The 18,293-nt window shown below is 33.5% G+C and overlaps 1 protein-coding gene across 1 annotated transcript; it reads left to right on the top strand.

Moving 5' to 3' along the window:
• Positions 1–7,478: 7,478 nt before the first annotated feature.
• Positions 7,479–9,063, top strand: LOC112736179 (expansin-A1). Its single transcript, XM_025785523.3, has 3 exons — positions 7,479–7,883; positions 7,949–8,261; positions 8,348–9,063. The coding sequence occupies exons 1-3, from the start codon at positions 7,748–7,750 to the stop codon at positions 8,652–8,654; spliced, it is 756 nt and encodes a 251-aa protein (XP_025641308.1). The 5' UTR covers positions 7,479–7,747; the 3' UTR covers positions 8,655–9,063.
• The last annotated feature ends 9,230 nt before the right edge of the window (positions 9,064–18,293 follow it).

The following is an 18,293-nucleotide window of genomic DNA, read 5'->3' as shown; positions in this document are numbered from 1 at the left end:
GCTATAATCCACTTGAGTTTGGAACAAATAAAAGAGGGGTTTTGAAGCCAACAAAAAGCGACAGTGAGTGAGTTAGAGTGACGCAACCCAACACCATCCATGCATAACCCCAACACGTTCATTTCCGATCCCTAAACCCCTTACACTTGCACCTTTTTCTATGTCCCCACATTTGCATGCATTTTTCACATCCCCATTCACTTTCTTACTCTCTTACCCATTTTTCAACTTCGTTCCTAATTCCTATCATTCCATATCTTAGTGCCCAAGAAATCGGAGAAAAACAAATAGAAAAATCTAAACGGCTCAAACAATTAATTCGAAAGACAACAAGATCTCTAAACAAAAAAAATACTCAATCCGACTCCTAAAATTTATTTTTATAGGACTTATTAGTCCCTGTGGCAGTATTTTTTTGTTTTTTGTTTTGGTACAGAGACTAATCAGTCCCATAAAAATAAAGTTTAGGGATCGGGTTGGGTGTTTTTTTTGTTGGGAGCATCGTAGTCCTTTCGAGATAATTGTTAAGAGCCAGGTTGGGTATTCACTCAAAAACAAATTAAAGACCGTAACCATACGTACAAGGTACAAGATGCAGCGATAAAGGTTCAAGACACCGAATAAGATGCAGTGGCGTGATCCACTTGTTTTAGCTTGAAAATCGTAACACCGTCTAAGCAAGAGATAAAGGTGAGGTTGTCCCTCTGCTCCGAGTTACGCGGATAAGATGCAAGAGTTGCAGTTTAGTCTTACTTGCTCCATGTTGTAAATTTCGGTTCGATTTTGCGGTAATTTTCGATCCGCTTCGGTAACTTACACCCCTAATCGCTACTGAAATATCAGGTTTGGCTATATAATCGACATATAAGACTCATCGGCCATAGTGTAGAGATGCATCATGTGCATTTGTATGCTTTGTTTGAGTTTGCATTTGTTTTGACTTGCCTAGTTGCTTAACTCTAATTAACTGCTATCTTATCTATTTGCTGTAACTTTATATACACATGTGCTTTCCTTTTCTATTTTGTCTATATTTATTTCTGAGAGATCTCTCTAGCAGGTGGAGGAGGCGTTGAGAGTTATTCCACTTAGATTTTGGAGGATTGCTAAGAAAGAAAACAAAGAGTTAAATTATATTAGAACCCTTAGACATAATCACCTTAATTTTGGTTTAGTTAAAATTTTAGTATATGAATATGAGTTGATGGAGTTTTGGAATGCCTCTAGCTTTTCAGGACATTATTTATTATCTATGCAGGTACCTTTACCATACTGAAAATCTTCGATTCTCATTTCATACATATGTTGTTTTTAGATGCAGGAAATGAGACACCACGTTGAACTTGCTGGAGACCCTTGGGATGCGAAGATCTACCTTTGGGATATTCTATTTTTAGTGTTTTGTATATGTATATAGCAATATTCTCCATCTTGTACATAACTTACATTTTATCCCTTTTAGAGGTTGACTTTCGGAAAAAATAGGTTTTGTATTTTGTCTTCTGGGTATAGTTGGGTTCTATATATACATGTATATTTATTCTCTGGCCAGCCTTTACTTCGCAGGTCGAGTTAAGAACTTGCTACTTGTATCTTTTTGGAACTCCATATATATACGTACATTTCCCTTATTATACGCTATTATCTCCCCTTTTACGCTTAATCGTTTCTAGTGCGATGCGTTTTCTGTTGGTTTTGTTCAATTTTTCTTCAAGGCTAGCTCTTAGTTAAAACTTCTTTTCATATATACCTATGTACGCATTTTCACTTTTAGAGGTCATAATACTCCACCAACTCTGATTTACGAACTTAAACGTAAAGTTCTGTGTGGTAGGGTGTTACAGCCATCGCCAATCATGTGCCTGAGTAACACTTAAGACATCAGTTAGATTTATACTTGGTATAACTAAAGTAGATTGCGAAAGAGTTGAAATGTGTGATTGTGTACTTGCTAGTTTAGATAGAATGACAACTCTGTGATTTTGTTCCCTCGGGATATGATGAATTTCAAATTTAGACAAATGAGAAATGAGGGACTTGATAATATCTAAATATTTCATTAAAAGAGGGTATTTGACTTGAAATAGTTGGACTATTGCACAACTAATAGAGAGTCACAATTTACCTTTAACTCGGAAATGTGCATATCGATTGCTAACCTTAAACCAGCAATCAGGGCCTCATATTCGGCCTGATTATTGCTTGCCTTAAAAAAGAAATGCAAAGAATTTTCCAAGACAATTTCATTACCATCTTCAAGAAGGATTCCAGCTCCACACCATTGTGGGTTTGAAGCACCATGAACGTAAAGGGTCCATTCGTTGAAATGGTCTTCTGAGTCAGGAGCAGTAAATTCGGTGATGAAGTCTGCTAAATACTGGAATTTGATGGATCCCCGACTTTGATATCAAATGTATTCGAAGAGTTCGATAGACCATTCTATAAGTTGGCCAGCTAACTCTAGTTTAGTAATCAGATGTCATAATGGTTGCTCAGTCTGAACTATAATGACACGACTTTAGAAATAAGGTCGAAGTCATCTAACTGAAAACACCAAAGCCAGGACGAGCTTTTCTATATTTGGATAACGAAACTCGGTATATTGTAGGGATTTGCTGACAAAATATACAGGGTGTTGGACTTTATTCCTTTCTATAACAAGAACAGAGCTAATGACCCAATTAGTAATGAATAAACAAAGATGAAGTTCTTCCCCATGTTCAGATTTTTGTAATATGGGAGGGTTTTAAAAGGATAGCTTTAATATTTGTAAAAGCATTTTCACATGCATCATTCCAATCAAAATTATTTTTCTTTTTTAGTGTTTGAAAAAAAACAAAGATTTAGAAGCTAAACAAGGTAAAAATCTTAATAAAGCAGCAAGTCTCCCCATTAGTCGTTGGACCTCCTTAATTCTTTTAAGATTCTTCATTTTGAGCACAGTTCGGCATTTGTCAGGATTGGCCTCTATATCTCAGCTTGTAAGTAAGAAACCAAGGAATTTACCTCTTTCAACACCAAAGGTACATTTTTCAGGGTTTAATCACATGTTGTACTATTTTATTTAAGCGAAATTTTCAATAAGGTCGGCCACGTGGGATTTCCCAACATTTGTATTGGCTACCATGTCATCAACATAGGCCTTTATGCTCCGACCAATTTTCTTGGCGAAGACTTTATCCATAAGTCGTTGATAGATAGCCCCTCCATTCTTAAGACCAAAAGACATAACTTTATAACAAAAATTGCCATATTGAGTTATAAAAGATATTTTATCTTGATCGAAAGGATGCATCAAAATTTGGTTATAACTAGAACAGGCATCCATAATGCTTAAAGTTTCAAAGCCAGAGGAATTATCAACAAAGGTGTCAATAGATGATAAAGGATACACATCCTTTGGGCAAGCTTTGTTCAAATCAGTAAAGTCGACGCACATGCGCCATTTACCATTATGTTTTTTTACCATGAGTGAACTTGATTTCATGTATAAAGCTGGCATGAATGAGTTTTTGAGTTTCCTCTAGGATTCTTGTTTCTTATCCATGCTAAGGTTGCACTTTTTCTGTGCTATAGGTCAAACAAATGAATTTGATGCCAGTTTGTGAGAAATGACAGAAAGGCCAATGCCGATAATATCTGAAGGAGTCCAAGCAAATAAATCTACATTTTGTTAAAGGAATTGTTGGAGTGTATCTTTCTCGTGTTCCTTCAGAGCTGTACCTATATAGGTGAACTTGTTAGGATCATTAGTTAAAGAAATCTTTTGTAATTCTTCTATTGGGGTGGGACGGTCTTGGAGCTCGGCTATTGGGTTTAACTCAGCTAACAATGGAAGATCAAGCAAATTGTGAACATCATTGATCTTTCCGCCTATATCTTGGTTAGAAGCAGATGTTCTCAGACTGATGTTATAGCAATGTTTGAGCTTCATGGTGGTCATTGTAGATTGTGGCAATGAGGTCGTCCTACAAATGAAACTTGACACATAGATGAATTGCGAATACTATAGCACCAAACTTATTTAAAAAAGGACGGCCAAGTATTAAATTGTAAGGACTGAAACAATCAACAATAAGATATTGAGTATCTAAAATTTTGGTTAGAGGATTCTCACCCAGTATGATTTTTAACCACACAGATCCTAAAACAGATACATGTTCGCCTAAAAACCCCACTAAATCTCTAGTGGATGGTTGCAGTATATGATTGCTCAGCTTCATCTTTTGAGTGGAGTAAAAAAGGATATCGGCGCTGCTTCTGGGGTCCAGCAAAACTTTCCAAACTATTAGATCCCCAAATTGAATAGAGATCACGACTGGATCATCTAAATTTGTTGTAGTTGTAATGAAGTCGAATGGTTTGAATATCATCTCTGGAAAGGTAGGATGAGGTTGAGGATTATTGAAGGCTCCTTCCACTGAGAACATAGCTCAGTAGGTGCGTTTACGAGCAGAGCTTGTAATTCCACCAATAGCAAAGTCTTCATATATGCAATTAATAACACCTCGGAGTTGATCAGGTTGAGTATGTGTTTTCTCCTTTTCATGAGAAAATTGTGTGGCAGAAGAGTGGTCAGCAGAATGTCCTATGCACTTTTGGATGTGTCCGCCAATGTATTTATCCAAATATCCATGGCGAGCTAGTCGCTCTATTAGGTCTTTGGCTGTGTCACACTCGTCAATAGTGTGTCCATGCTTTTTTATAGAAGGTACAATATTTTGACTTATCCACACTCTTCAAATCTTGATAATTTCCAACTTTCCGATGAGGTTTAATGAATTTTGCATTCAATGTCTCCTTGATTATTTCTTCCCTCTTAGTATTTAATTGTGTGTAGGAATCATAACGCGGCGTTAACCGAAATAGTTTCTTACTATCTCGAGCTTTATTTGTCTTTATTGTTGTGAGTTTTCTTTGACCTTCAACCTTGGCGTAGCTCTTCAATCTCTATTTGACCTTTTGCTTTCTTTCGAAACTCGGCTAAGGTTCTTGGCTTAGCTATGGTTATAGCTTCCTAAAACTTTTCTGGGTGATGTCCATTCTTATTAGTGTGTAGGTGCACCTCTGGATGAAGATTAGGAATGTTCATCGCTACTTTAGTGAATCGGATGACATACTCCCTAGGGCTTTCATGTTTTTCTTGTTTGATTGTGTTTATATAATCTAAATCTTGCAAATAAATTGAAAATGCAGTGAACTAAATTTCAAATAACTTAGCCAGCTCTTGAAAGCGTGAAATAGATTATGTAGGCAAAGAAGAAAACCAATCAAGTACAGGACCATCTAAAAAAGTAGGAAAACAATGACATAAAATAAGGTCAGAAGCACCGTTTATTATTATCATGGAACAAAATTTGTTGATGTGTTTCTTCGAATCACCTAAGCCATCATAAGGAGTTAAAGTCATTGGTAACGCAAAGTTCTTGGGCAATTAAAAATTCATGACATCTGCTGTGAATGGTCCAACTGCGTTGTCTAACTCGTCTTCTTCATTGGCTGGTTGATCCTCCTTTGGTTGCTAAGTTTCAAGCACATGGGTTGGATCGGAATTTGCTTCCTCCTTGTCTGATTGTTCGTTGCAATAATTATGAATTATTCGAGCATTGATAAGCTCGACTATTTGGTTTTCTATTATTTATTTTTCGTCTGCTATGCATTGATTAGCTTGTTGTAATTCTTGTGAGGTTTGACTGCAGTGTAGCTGGCGTATAGCTCGTCCTTTGTTGGTTGTCTTCTTGTTTTTCGTCAAGAAAAGTTATACCTCGGCACCAAGAGAATAAGGGGGTGGGTACCTGCAAAAGATACTCCAACGCACAACTTAGTGAGTAATATGATCTGAATATCTCATGTGTTAAAACAGTTTCTTATTACCTCCCTTTATATTCGAAGTGGGTGTCAATGGTCGGTTATGCGTTTTGTTCTTGTGGACCACTGTATAGCTCGTCTGCTGATGAGTAACTACAAGCTCTTTCCATCGGGATGAGTTATACTTCGGCAATGAGATAACAGAGGGTGGGCACCTGTAAAAGGCACTCCAACGTTCAAGTTAGCAAGTGAAAAATAAGCTTTTCAAATTGTAATAATTCGAACAATCTTTTTACCCTTTCCTTTATATTTGAAATGGAGAGTAACGGTTATGTCTCCAAGTAATTTTGCTTTAAACGGAGAGTAATAGCATATTTGAACGTTTTGGTATTTGTTTTTATGACTGTTATTATTGATAACTGATTTATAACATGCATAGCTGAGTCATGACGTGTAGTCGAGCTATATCATAGCCCCTAAACTTAATCTAGTGATATTTTGATAAAAATAGGTTGAACTTTTATTGATGAGTTATGACTCGACATTTTGATTTATAGATATATGGATCCCTAAGTCAACATATTTGATCAAAATAAATATCAAAATATATAAAAATTGAAACAATTAAATGGAGAAGTGTAAGTTTTTCTTGGAAAAGAAAAAGAAAAAGAAAAATGGTCTTGTCATTAAATGGGGTAGTAATTGGTGCTCCAGTTTCTAATGTATTTGAGTACAGTTAGTTTTGATAGAAACAACAATTGTGATTAAAGAGATGGAACTGAATCGATTTTTATTGAATTTTGTATATGTATTTAGAATTTTGACGGGTTTCATTAAAGTACTTAAATCAAACTACGTACTAGCATCAATCTGCCAAGTTGTCATTCTCATCCTCGGCAACATCATCGTCATTCACTAATACTTCTTCTCGAACAACTTAGCCCAAATCCATCGCCGAGAGGTCACTATCGGGAACGAATAGCTTCGCTTGCATAACAGTACGCTCAAATCCTTCAATAAAGACATCTAAAATCTCGGTTTGTCTATTGTTCTCCAAAATTTTCAACTTTAGAATAACTTCAATCATTTTAGTATTCATATTAGAGAGATCATTCACCTTCTTCTTCAGCAACTCTACTTTTTTATAACTGCTTGTTAATAGATTTGAGCTCTCCTTTTTTCGAGAACTTCTTTTTCATCTTGGCTATAATATCATCTTTCTTATGATAAAGAGGAAAAAAAGACGGTTATTATTATACGATTTTTTTATAGAAAAATTTTAGGGGCCAGTATTTATAAAAAAATGAGTAATTTTACATTATTAAAAGTATTTTTATACTATTAACAATATTAATAATAACTAATTAATGACTAACAATCACAAGATTCAGGTTTTTTTTTTTTTTTTGGTTGGGGGGGGGGAGAAGGTGGGGTTAATATTACAAGTTTACAGCTTAGAAGTTGACGAAATTGGTTTTCATCCACCTGCATGCAGAACAAGCTATAAGGCTGCTGGGGGGACCGTCTTTTGCGACTTGACTACGAATTGCATGAACCACATGTTGCACAATACATTCAACTTTTCAAGATATCAAATAACGAAGATTATTTTTATTTTTATAATAAGAAACCAATTAATAACTGATTATATATTTTTATTCGAGGCTTGAGGAAATTAAAAGAAGTGAAAAGTTAAAGCACATGGCATGGTTTGAGTTTGAGGAATATAGATATAGAAGAAAAAATGGAATCGGTGAAGTTGGCGGTTGTGGGTCCCCAGTCCCCAGAGGTGACAAGTGTGACGCTGACGGGTAAGCTAAGCAGGCGAGTCCTAACATGTATTTATTGGGCATCAAATGTAAGCTGTGTTTTTAAATTCCATCCTCATAACTCATCACTCTATATAGCTTGCTAGCTAGCTGGTAATTAATTAATAAGAATGGTTGATTTTGTGTTGGTGGGATTTCTGTCCCTGCTGCTGGGATGTTGTTGTCCTGTTTATGGTGTTGGCGAAGGAGGTTGGAGCAATGCCCATGCAACCTTCTACGGCGGGGGTGATGCTGCTGACACAATGGGTAACTGCATATTCCATTGTATATTTTTTATTTTGAGGCATGCATGAATCATGATGTATGTGTAGGTGGAGCGTGTGGATATGGGAACCTGAACAGCGAAGGGTACGGGAGAAACACAGCAGCTGTGAGCAGTGCCCTCTTCAACGGAGGCCTGAGCTGCGGAGCATGCTTCCAGATCAAGTGCGTCAATGACAAGAGCTGGTGTCTGCCGAGGTCGGTGGTGGTCACGGCCACCAATTTCTGCCCTCCAAACCACGCCCTCCCTAGCACCGCCGGCGGATGGTGCAACCCTCCCCTCCACCACTTCGATCTGGCTCAGCCTGTCTTCCAACAGATTGCCAATGTCAGAGCTGGCATAGTCCCTGTTGCCTACACAAGGTACTTACTAGTTACTACATGCATACTTTCAGTTCTTGTTGTTTCATTCGACACCACTCATCATCATGGTGCAATTACCATTATAGGGTACCATGCCAAAAGAGAGGAGGCATGAGGTTCACCATCAACGGCCATGCATACTTCAACTTAGTACTAATCGGAAACGTTGGAGGTGCAGGCGATGTGCATGCCGTTTCAATCAAAGGCTCCAAAACCAATTGGCAATCCATGTCAAGGAACTGGGGTCAGAACTGGCAGAGCAACTCATACCTCAACGGCCAAACCCTCTCCTTCAAGGTTACCACCAGTGATGGCCGCACCTTGATCTCTAACAATGTTGCCCCTCCTTCCTGGTCCTTTGGCCAGACCTTCACGGGCCTACAATTCCCTTAATACAACTCACTCATTCATCCATTAATTAATTTCTCATAAATGAAAGCAGTTGCAATTTCACTTCTCAAGTTATTAGTAATAGGATGCGATCTTGCATGTATGTTATGAGTGATTATTGAGTCTTAAGGGTATATGTACGCCCAAATGAAAAAGGGGCTTATTTTTTAAAATAGTCCCATTCATTTCAATTGTGGTAGAGTTTTTAGACGGTAGTGGTGGATCTTTAGGTTCACCACCCGGAATTTTAGTTTCCTGTCATATGAAATAAGTGATCGTACTATTTCGCGTCAAATAAGAGCCAGGAGTGATATGTACTTATAAGTTTATCTAGTTTTGTGTGTTGTGATTGTGAGAATAAATGTAAGTCATTAATCATAAATGAAATAAAAGTAGGCTCTTCTTTCTTTCTTGTGACAAGCTGCCTGATAGTTAGTCATTTTGGTATTTGAAAAATTTTTATTTTAACAAAATAAATCATAATTTTTATTTTTGATAAAATAAATTTTACATATTAATTCTGTTTGATAAAATAACCTAAATATCAAGGATGATGGGTTAACCATTATAAATCATCTAAATATCAAAATGGTTATTTACTCCTTTGTTTTGCATCAATCAAGTTCAAACTTCAAAGAGCTATTCATTGCCTCTGAATAATATAATGATATTTAAGAAGAAAAAAAAATCCAAGTTAAAAAAAATGATAAAGTAATAAACTAATAATTAATATTGAATTTATAAATTTTATCATGTATAAATTTTATAAGGATGATTAAACTATGGTTTTTTACTTTACTAATTTTTTTAATATAGAAAAAAATTTATATGAAAGATGGGGTTTTTTTATTTAAATAAATAAAAAAATGATTAATTCCCAAACTACAGGAGAATGAAATTGGGATGAAAATACGCATGGTCATCTCACTTGCAGCGCATGCGAAATAGAAAAACACGTCAATTTAAGAATGGCGCCAGCTAAACAGGACTGACATAGAAAAAGAGTAAACCGCGTAAAGAAAAGTCTGACTTCCCAATGCAAGACTGACGACTGCAAAATGGCCATCTCTGGTTCAGCACCCGCGAATTAGAGCGCATCAGCCGTGGCAAATACGAATTGGGCCAACACAGTGGCAGCGCCTACGAATTGTGTTGCAAATTCCAAAGCGATATGAGACAAATTCTAAGCCTTGTTACTGTTTCATGTCATATAATACAAAACAAGAAAGACCTTGCAGTAGTTCTGGTGGTCGTGACGGAGTACCTGCACCAACACCTTGGCGGCAGCTCAATCCATACATGTCTTCGGAAAGTCATTTGTCGCATATGAGCTCGTTGGATATCGTAATTCCTGAGTTGTTCGAGCACATTCGTTACTGTGTTGCGGATTAACTTTGACATTAGATTGAATTAAATCCTAGTTGAATTGAAATTGGTAATGGTAGTGACCAGTATCCAAAGCCCTAGGACTTTTCATTGTTGAGATCATCGATAAAGTAAGTGTTTAGATTAGCGTTTGTCAAACAAAAGTAATTTTATAGAATTAATTTTGATTAAAAATAATTTTGTGCCAACATGATTTATATTTGACAATTTTATTCTAAAATTAATTTTGATAAAATAAATATTGTTTGAATAATATTAGTTAAAATATATTTTAGATAAATAATTACTAAAAAAGCATAATATTAAATTACAGTGTTATCTTTTTAAATATATTTAGGCAAATTTTTTTTAATATTTTTTTAATATATTTTTTGTATAATACTTTTTTTAATATTCTATTTTAGTTACTATTATAATAAAAATTAATATTTATTTATTAAATTAAAAATAACATATAAAAAGTAACAATTTTTTAAGTACTCTTTTTGATAGTAAAAATTAATATTCATTTATTAAATTAAAAATAATATATTATAGTATTTTTTTAAATATTATTTTTAAGTACTCTTAATAATTTTATTTTTATTACTGTTTTAGGTTTCAACTTTTATTAGTTATGCTTTTATTATCATGTATGGTTAACTTTTTATTTAATTTATCATTTGTAATAAGAACAATAATATATATTATAAAAAATTTGAATATTATTGAAACCAACAAGAACCACAATGTAGGTTAAGTGAACGCGCCTTTGAAATGGAGAATCACCTTCGCGTTTTGAGCAGAAGTTACCAAACACGAAAAACAACGTTAAAAAATTTAAACACATTTTTATTTTTATCGTCTTTAACGTGTTTGTTAAACACATCCAAACTTGATTTAAAAAAAAACCACAAAAAATTGAATTGATATATAAGTGAGGGTTATGTTTTTATTTTAATAATAAATTTTGGTTATGACAAAACTCAAATCTGCTGTATATACAAAAATATAATGACTAATAATAAATTTTTAAATAAAATTAGATTAACTAGTAATTTTAAGTGAAAAAATAAAATTCATTAGCGCTGTTACTCTGTTGGCCCAATTCATATCTGCCAGTGTACTTTAATTTGTAGGTGCTGAACTAAAAGTAGTCATTTCGCTGTTGCCAATCCTACACTAGAAGTCAAGCTTCATTTTTCATGTGCCATTTATTTTTCTTCCATGTCAGCATGTTTTTTTTTATTTTGCATGCGCTACAAGCGAGGTAATTATGCGTATTTTTATCCCAATTTTATTTTTGGTGTATTTTAGAAATTAATTATTTTTGTTTATTTATTTAAATAAAAAAATCTTGAAAGATGGTGTATATATCTCTTCGCTGAGGACCTAAGTCTTTAACATGTGTTTTAAGAAGACTACTTTAATAAAGATATTAAAAATATCTTTTTTTAAGACGTTTACATGTTATGTTATTATTGGATATTTTTATTAAACTGGTTAATAATTTATTTTTTAATAAACCAGAATAAAATCGATTTATTATAGCAATAATAATAAACCTAATTGTTTGTATTATAATTATTAGATCCAATTTGATCCGATCGAATTACACAATCTAAACCGAATATCTTTAAATTTTTTTATAAAAAGGCAAATATATCCCTAATTTTTTGTTTTGTGAATATTTAAATCCCTAAAAAATTAAAAATATAATTAAATCTAAAAAAATAGGTTTATTGTTATTGTTATAAAAAAAATCGATTTTATTCTAATTTGTTAAGAAAATTAAAATAATCAGTTCATTAATACGTCAAATAATAATGCGAAACCTAAAAGTCTTTACAAAAAGACGTTTTAAGCGTCTTTATGGGAGCATCCTCTGTGATTTAAAGCTATTGTAAAAAAGACTTACAAATTTTTTAAGTAATATGTAAAAATAAAAGAGCTTTTTAAGAAGTAAAATTAATTTAATATTTTGATATTTTATATAAAAATATTTTTTAATTATTAATTACGTTATAAAAATATTTTTATTTATTTATTATGTTAAAATATTTGTTTTAAAATAATTTTTTTAAAAAAATATAAATTATAATTTTTAATTTTTTATATTTTTAATATTTTAATTTTTAGGTTTAATTACTCTGCAGGTCTCTATAGTTTCACCGAATTTTCAATTAGGTTCCTGTACTTTTTTTCTTTTCAATTGGGTCCCTGTACCTTTTTTTTTTCAATTAAGTCCCTGTTAACGTTTGACGTTAAAAAAACGTTAGTGAGCTGTGGAATGACTTATTTACCCCTGTCTTCTCCCTATAAACACTCTCGTTACAGTATCTGAGGTTTCTCTTCTTCTCCCTTTTCCATTTTCAGTTTTCATATTCTCCAACTTTATGGCTCATAGTTAAGGAACCTCATTCATTCTCTCTTCGGGAAGCTGTGTTTCCAGGAGCTCGTACTCGAAGGAAAGAAGACACCTGTGTTTCTGTGGAGAGGCAGTAACCGTTCGCCATTCCTCAGCCGTTTCTGACCATGGTAGGAGGTATGTTACTTGTGGGAAGATACCAAAATGCAACTTTTTTGAGTGGATTGATGATTTTGATTGGATTGAGGTTGATGACGGTGCAAAGAATGGGTGGCCAAAGGAAAAAGAAAGGCGGGTTCACTGTTTGTGTGGTGACACTCTGAGTCTTCAAATTTTAGGAACAACAAAGAATCCTAATAGAAGATTTATTTCTTACCCTAACAGAAGATGCAAATTTTTTGAGTGGGTTGATGAAGTTGGTGCAAGAAGTAACATGTCTATTGCTGCTGTTGGAGTTGTTGGAACACAAAATTCTGCTAAGTTGGAAGCTGAAATATGGAAATTGGATGCACAAGAAAGAAAGATAGCGAAGCTAAACGTGGAGATGAAGAGATTAATTGTTGAAGCCAAAGAAATAGATGCTTATGTTGGTAGATTATGTGATGAGTTGAATATTCTCCAAGAACAAGTTGGGAGGTTGGATGACAATATGAAAATTCAATGTAAAATGCCATATATACTCTTTATGTTTTTGCTAGTCTTAATAATTGGAATGTGGTTTGCAAGAGTTTAGAGTTATCTGTGCTATGAAGTTGTAATATAAGAGATTGTATGGCTTCAATCCAATTAAAGTTAATTAAGTTTAGTTTGAATCAATTTTGCACTTTAATATATTTTGTGTTTATAACAAATGATAGTTGGGAAGCAACTTTATTAATGTGAATATTTAAATTTTCACAATTGACAACAACTTGCAGCAAAAAGTGGCAAAAAAATATGCTATATATATTTTCATTAAGTGTACCTGTAAATCATACTTACACAAAATATCAAACATAAGTGGCCATATAATATGCCACATATAGCTAAGCCAAAATAAAGATCCAAGAAGTGCAACAATTAAAAGTGGTCCAACCTGATTACAAAATATCAAAATAGTGGTCCTATCCACCTAATAAACAGTGGCCACATAGACACAATTTATCACAAGATATACTATTTAACAGCAACCCCAACAACCCTAACTATAAATATAAAGAGACTTCAGTCATCACTTAGGTCTATATGTAGACTAAGTGCTCCTTTTGCTTTATCACTCCTAACTTCAGCCGCCCACTTCTCCTCACACCAAACACCTTTGTCTTTGGTAAAGGTTGAGAAGATGCTTTAGGTGCTTGGTGAGATTTTGCACTTGTCACAGCTAGGAGAGGCTGGGAAGCTGGCCCTTCAAGAGATAAGGTTTGTTGTGAGGTGGCTGTGGTTGGAGCCACTGCACCGGTGGATGTGGTTGGAGTCTGAGAAGCTGAAGTTGTAAGTATGGAAGGTGGTTGAGTGGAGGCAGCAACAACAGATATGGCAGGTAACTGTTGGAAAGATGCAAGTGTGGTGGGGAGTGATTGTGAAGATGCAGCTCTACCCATAATAATTTTAAAAAATAACTTTAAATAAATTCTTATATTACTGTTTTTGTTTTTTCCCATAATAATAACTTTTTAAATTTAGTCATAATCAAATGATGAATCGATCCAAAAGAGATGAAACTTGTGCATCTATGATTTAAGGCTCCACCATGATTACTGACATAACATTTCAATAATCTCAAAAATCAAATAAAGAAACTTGATAAGAAAAGTGACATGCATTATTCTAGTGCCTAATGAGGTCTACAGTATAGATATATTTTAATAGCAATGTTTATTGTGTGGCCAATGATAATTTCTGAAAAGTAAAAAATCGTTTTAATAAGTAATCCACTTGCAACTTGCAAGACCAAAATCCAAACCAAAAATCACTTGTTAACACTATACAATCATGTTGGGGTCAAAGAAGATTTTCATTCTGGCTATAAATATGAATATTCTTCTGTGTTTCATTCTTTCATTAACTACTACTATTACTACATCTTTCATTAAAGAAGTAACCATACCACAACTATTACGTAACTATACACTTCATTTGTAGTTCAATTTTGTTAGCATTTATTCTATACACACACCTAATGAGTACAAGAATAAGACTAATAATTCTTTAAGCTTGTGGAAAGTATATGTGGCCAAAGGGTCTTATATAACACGTAACTAAAAATAATAATATGAAAAGGCATCAATTCTCTAGTAATATACTATAGCATTCTACATAGTTTAGTCTTGATGACAGTAAATTATTTGATTCAATTACAACACTAATTCTCATTTGATTGAACATAACAAAGAAGTAATGAGACCTTTTTCTTAGTTCATCACAATCAGTTAATGGAACAACAATGCTAAAATATAAACCATGGGGAGGGAGCAAATAAGATAAAATTTTTAAGATATGATCAATATAAACAGATTTCAAGAACATAAATCATACACATGCTACATTTCAGCTTTTACAAGATAAGTGCTACATATTTACTAAATTACTTGGTTTATGAGCTCCCGAAGTTTTAATGGATTGCTTAACCATTTACACAGCAGGTTAATACAGATTTAAATAGCAAATGCTAATCTTTTGTTGGTCGGACATGAATACCCACTTCCTTCTACTGACATCTCCAATATCATCCAATAACAGGTTTATAAACCAACCCCAACTGTCTCTAGTCTCAGCCTCTACAGCAGCAACAGCAATTGAAAAATAGTTATCGGTTGGATCTCTTCCCTACAGCCATCAACAACATATACCGAGCAATGCTTAACAGTTTGCGATACTAATAACCTACCCATTCTCATGGCATCTCCATCACTCATCAACTCTCTGGGACCCGAGCTCAATTGACAGCCTGGTTCAGAGTACCAGATCCTGGCATTCCCTTTGTACCCTAACTTTTGTAACTCACTAACTATTTCTTGCAAACTCCATTCATCGAGCTCATAATGCATATATCTTCCAACACCTTTCCCCCCAAATATTCTAGTCCGTTCCCTAAATCATGAAACTTGCTACCATGGTGTATGTCTATGATAAAATCCGAGTCCCCCATCCCTACAGGTATTAAAAACAGAAACATAATCCATTTAAACCAACATCGGCACAGCCACAACAATCAACATTCAATAATAAATAAATTTCATCATCCAATGCCATAGTAGCTCCATTCAATCACATAATTTGAAAAAAAGGTTCAGACTTTCATAAGTTGAAACCATCAGCATACATTACACTTTCACAAATCTCCCATTGAAAGCAAAATCTATTTAATAAAAATAGAAGTAGAATCCATTTAAAGCACCACCATCACAGCAACAATAGTCAAACAATGCCATAATTTTTTTTTGAAAAAAAATAACATAAATATCAACTTTTAACATTGAAAAAATTAGGATTTTTTCTTTGTCACTTGCAGAAACTTCAACTGCAGGGAGATGGAGCAGAGGCGTGGTCGGAGGCTCGGCAACGTGCGGCACGGTGACTCCAGTCGAGGGCCTTCACCGCGACGGAAGGAAGACGCCTTGGCCGGACAAATCGTGGAGAAGACCTCAGAGAAGAACAACGAACAAAGGCCCAGCGCAGAGAGAAGGCGACGGAGGAGACACCAGCAACCGTCTGTTGCAGTCGATGGCAGACACACACGCCGTCGACGGAGGCAGGAGACGGAGAAGACAGGAGAAACTTAGGGTTTCTTTTTTTCTTAGGAATGAAATGTGAGGGGTTATTTGGGTATTAGGAAAAAATTCAGATTACTTTACCAAGCCTCTACAGCTAATTGCCAAGAATATTCCTTTTTTATGAAGAATATTCTGTTATCTCAAACGGTACACTGACGATAAGGACTTAATTGAAAAAAAAAAGGTACAGGGACCCAATTGAAAAGAAAAAAAGTATAGGGACCTAATTGAAAATTCAGTGAAGCTATAGGGACCTGTAGAGTAATTAAACCTAATTTTTATTATAAAAAATTTATCAAATACATTAAAAAAAATTAATAATTGAATGACATTCAAAAGATCAAAGTGAACCAAATTATTTTTTTGTCAGGTTTTTGTCATAGCGCAACTGACTCACAGTCACATCTGCACTATTTATTATTTTTTGACGAATTTGAATTTTCACTTTAAAAAGTAAAATTACTTTTCTATTTGTATTTAGTGTGTTTTTCTTTTGTTAAACCCAAAAAAAAATTAAAAGGCCAATTTCAATAAAAATATATTTTGCTAATAAATTAATCTTTAAAAACCTTTGTTAATATTGAGCAAAATGATCGAAAATAATTTTTTAAAAATTAGAATTAAGATACATTTAGCTACCAAATATCTTGTGTAAAACATATTTACAAATACTTTTATATTTTTATATTAAAAAAAATGATAACAAATTGATTTAGTTTTAAAATTAATCCAACTAATTTTTCGTCATCTTTTTAAAGTTCTGGACCCATCCTCGCAAGTAGCAAGGTAAATAGAACTTTATTACGATTATAGTGCACTGAATTTGTTACACTCTCAACGAATTAAAGCTTTTCATAAAATCCATTTCGAAACTAGCTTTAATTCAAATTTTAAAGCTTCTCACTAGATTGGTGTTTGCATTACAAGGAATGATGAAAAAGTTGGTGAACAATGCAAAACAAATTGTATTTTTGAGTATTCATATTTTCTAGGAGTAAATATGTCTCCATTTCAATTGGATATAAAATTTATGTGAAAATTTAAGCATGTGAAACAAAATATATTACTTGCCAAAAAATTATAAAAAAAAATATGCATTCTAAAATTAACTACGAAATTATCATTTTTTTTTACCAAAGATATGAGACTCAAACCCGTAATCTCTTAATTGAATATGGGGAGATTATGCCATTTGAACTATTACTCATTGGCACCAAATTATCATATTTATATGTAAATATATCTTATTTCACATAATTTTTTATGTGTATTTCGTGTATATATATATATTACTTTCAAAATTCGAAGAACAAACTATGCCTTTAAAACATATTATTTTATTAGTCTTCTGTTTACCAAAATCTTGACAATTTTTTTACTCATTATTAGCTGTCTTTAAAAGCATACTTATTACAATTCTATTGGAACTTTAATAGTTCAACGTCTAGAAATTAAGATAAATTAAGGTCATGAATATAATTTTGTCTATCTGGTGAAAAATTGCTGATTAACAACAACAATGCTTCTAGTTCAAGGTATCTAATTATGTGAAATATAAACATAAAAAAAGGAAATTTTTATCATGATCGTTTCAGCAGATGATGCAACTCTTGCTATTGTATATTCTCCTGCAAATATGAAGAAAAAAAAAAGTATCATCTAACTCATTTAAAACAAAGAAAAAACTTTGCACTATTTGTATATATAATAATTTAAGGGTTATGTTAGGTAACCAATAACTTTTTTAAACAACATAAACAACTACTAATTAAATCAAAACACACTATATCTCCAAATTATCCATCTAAATCTTAATATTAGAATAACCATCCGCACACTTAGTAAAACGAACATCCGATATATCCATTGTTCGCATTGTTTAGTATTTTTATTGTCTACCTATACTTTTCATCCTTTAAAAACCGAACAGGTCAAGTTTGAATATTTTTATTCCTACTCCAAACCCAAAAATCAACGTCCTTTAACCAATATTCTGAAAACCGGATCAGACTGGCCGGTTCAACTAATTTAACCGTGAATCGGTAGTAATTACGGTCCGATTTACCCCTAAAACCGTTTCTCTAAAAATTGGAAGATAACCGTTGAACCGGCCGGTTTCCGGCTGATTGAATTGGACAGGAAATCGACCGGTTTAAA

Source organism: Arachis hypogaea, chromosome 13 (genome assembly GCF_003086295.3).
Source record: "Arachis hypogaea cultivar Tifrunner chromosome 13, arahy.Tifrunner.gnm2.J5K5, whole genome shotgun sequence".
In the NCBI taxonomy this organism is placed as follows: Eukaryota; Viridiplantae; Streptophyta; class Magnoliopsida; order Fabales; family Fabaceae; genus Arachis; species Arachis hypogaea.
The sequence above is the reverse complement of the archived record's forward strand: the minus strand, read 5'-3'. Positions and strand labels throughout refer to the sequence as shown.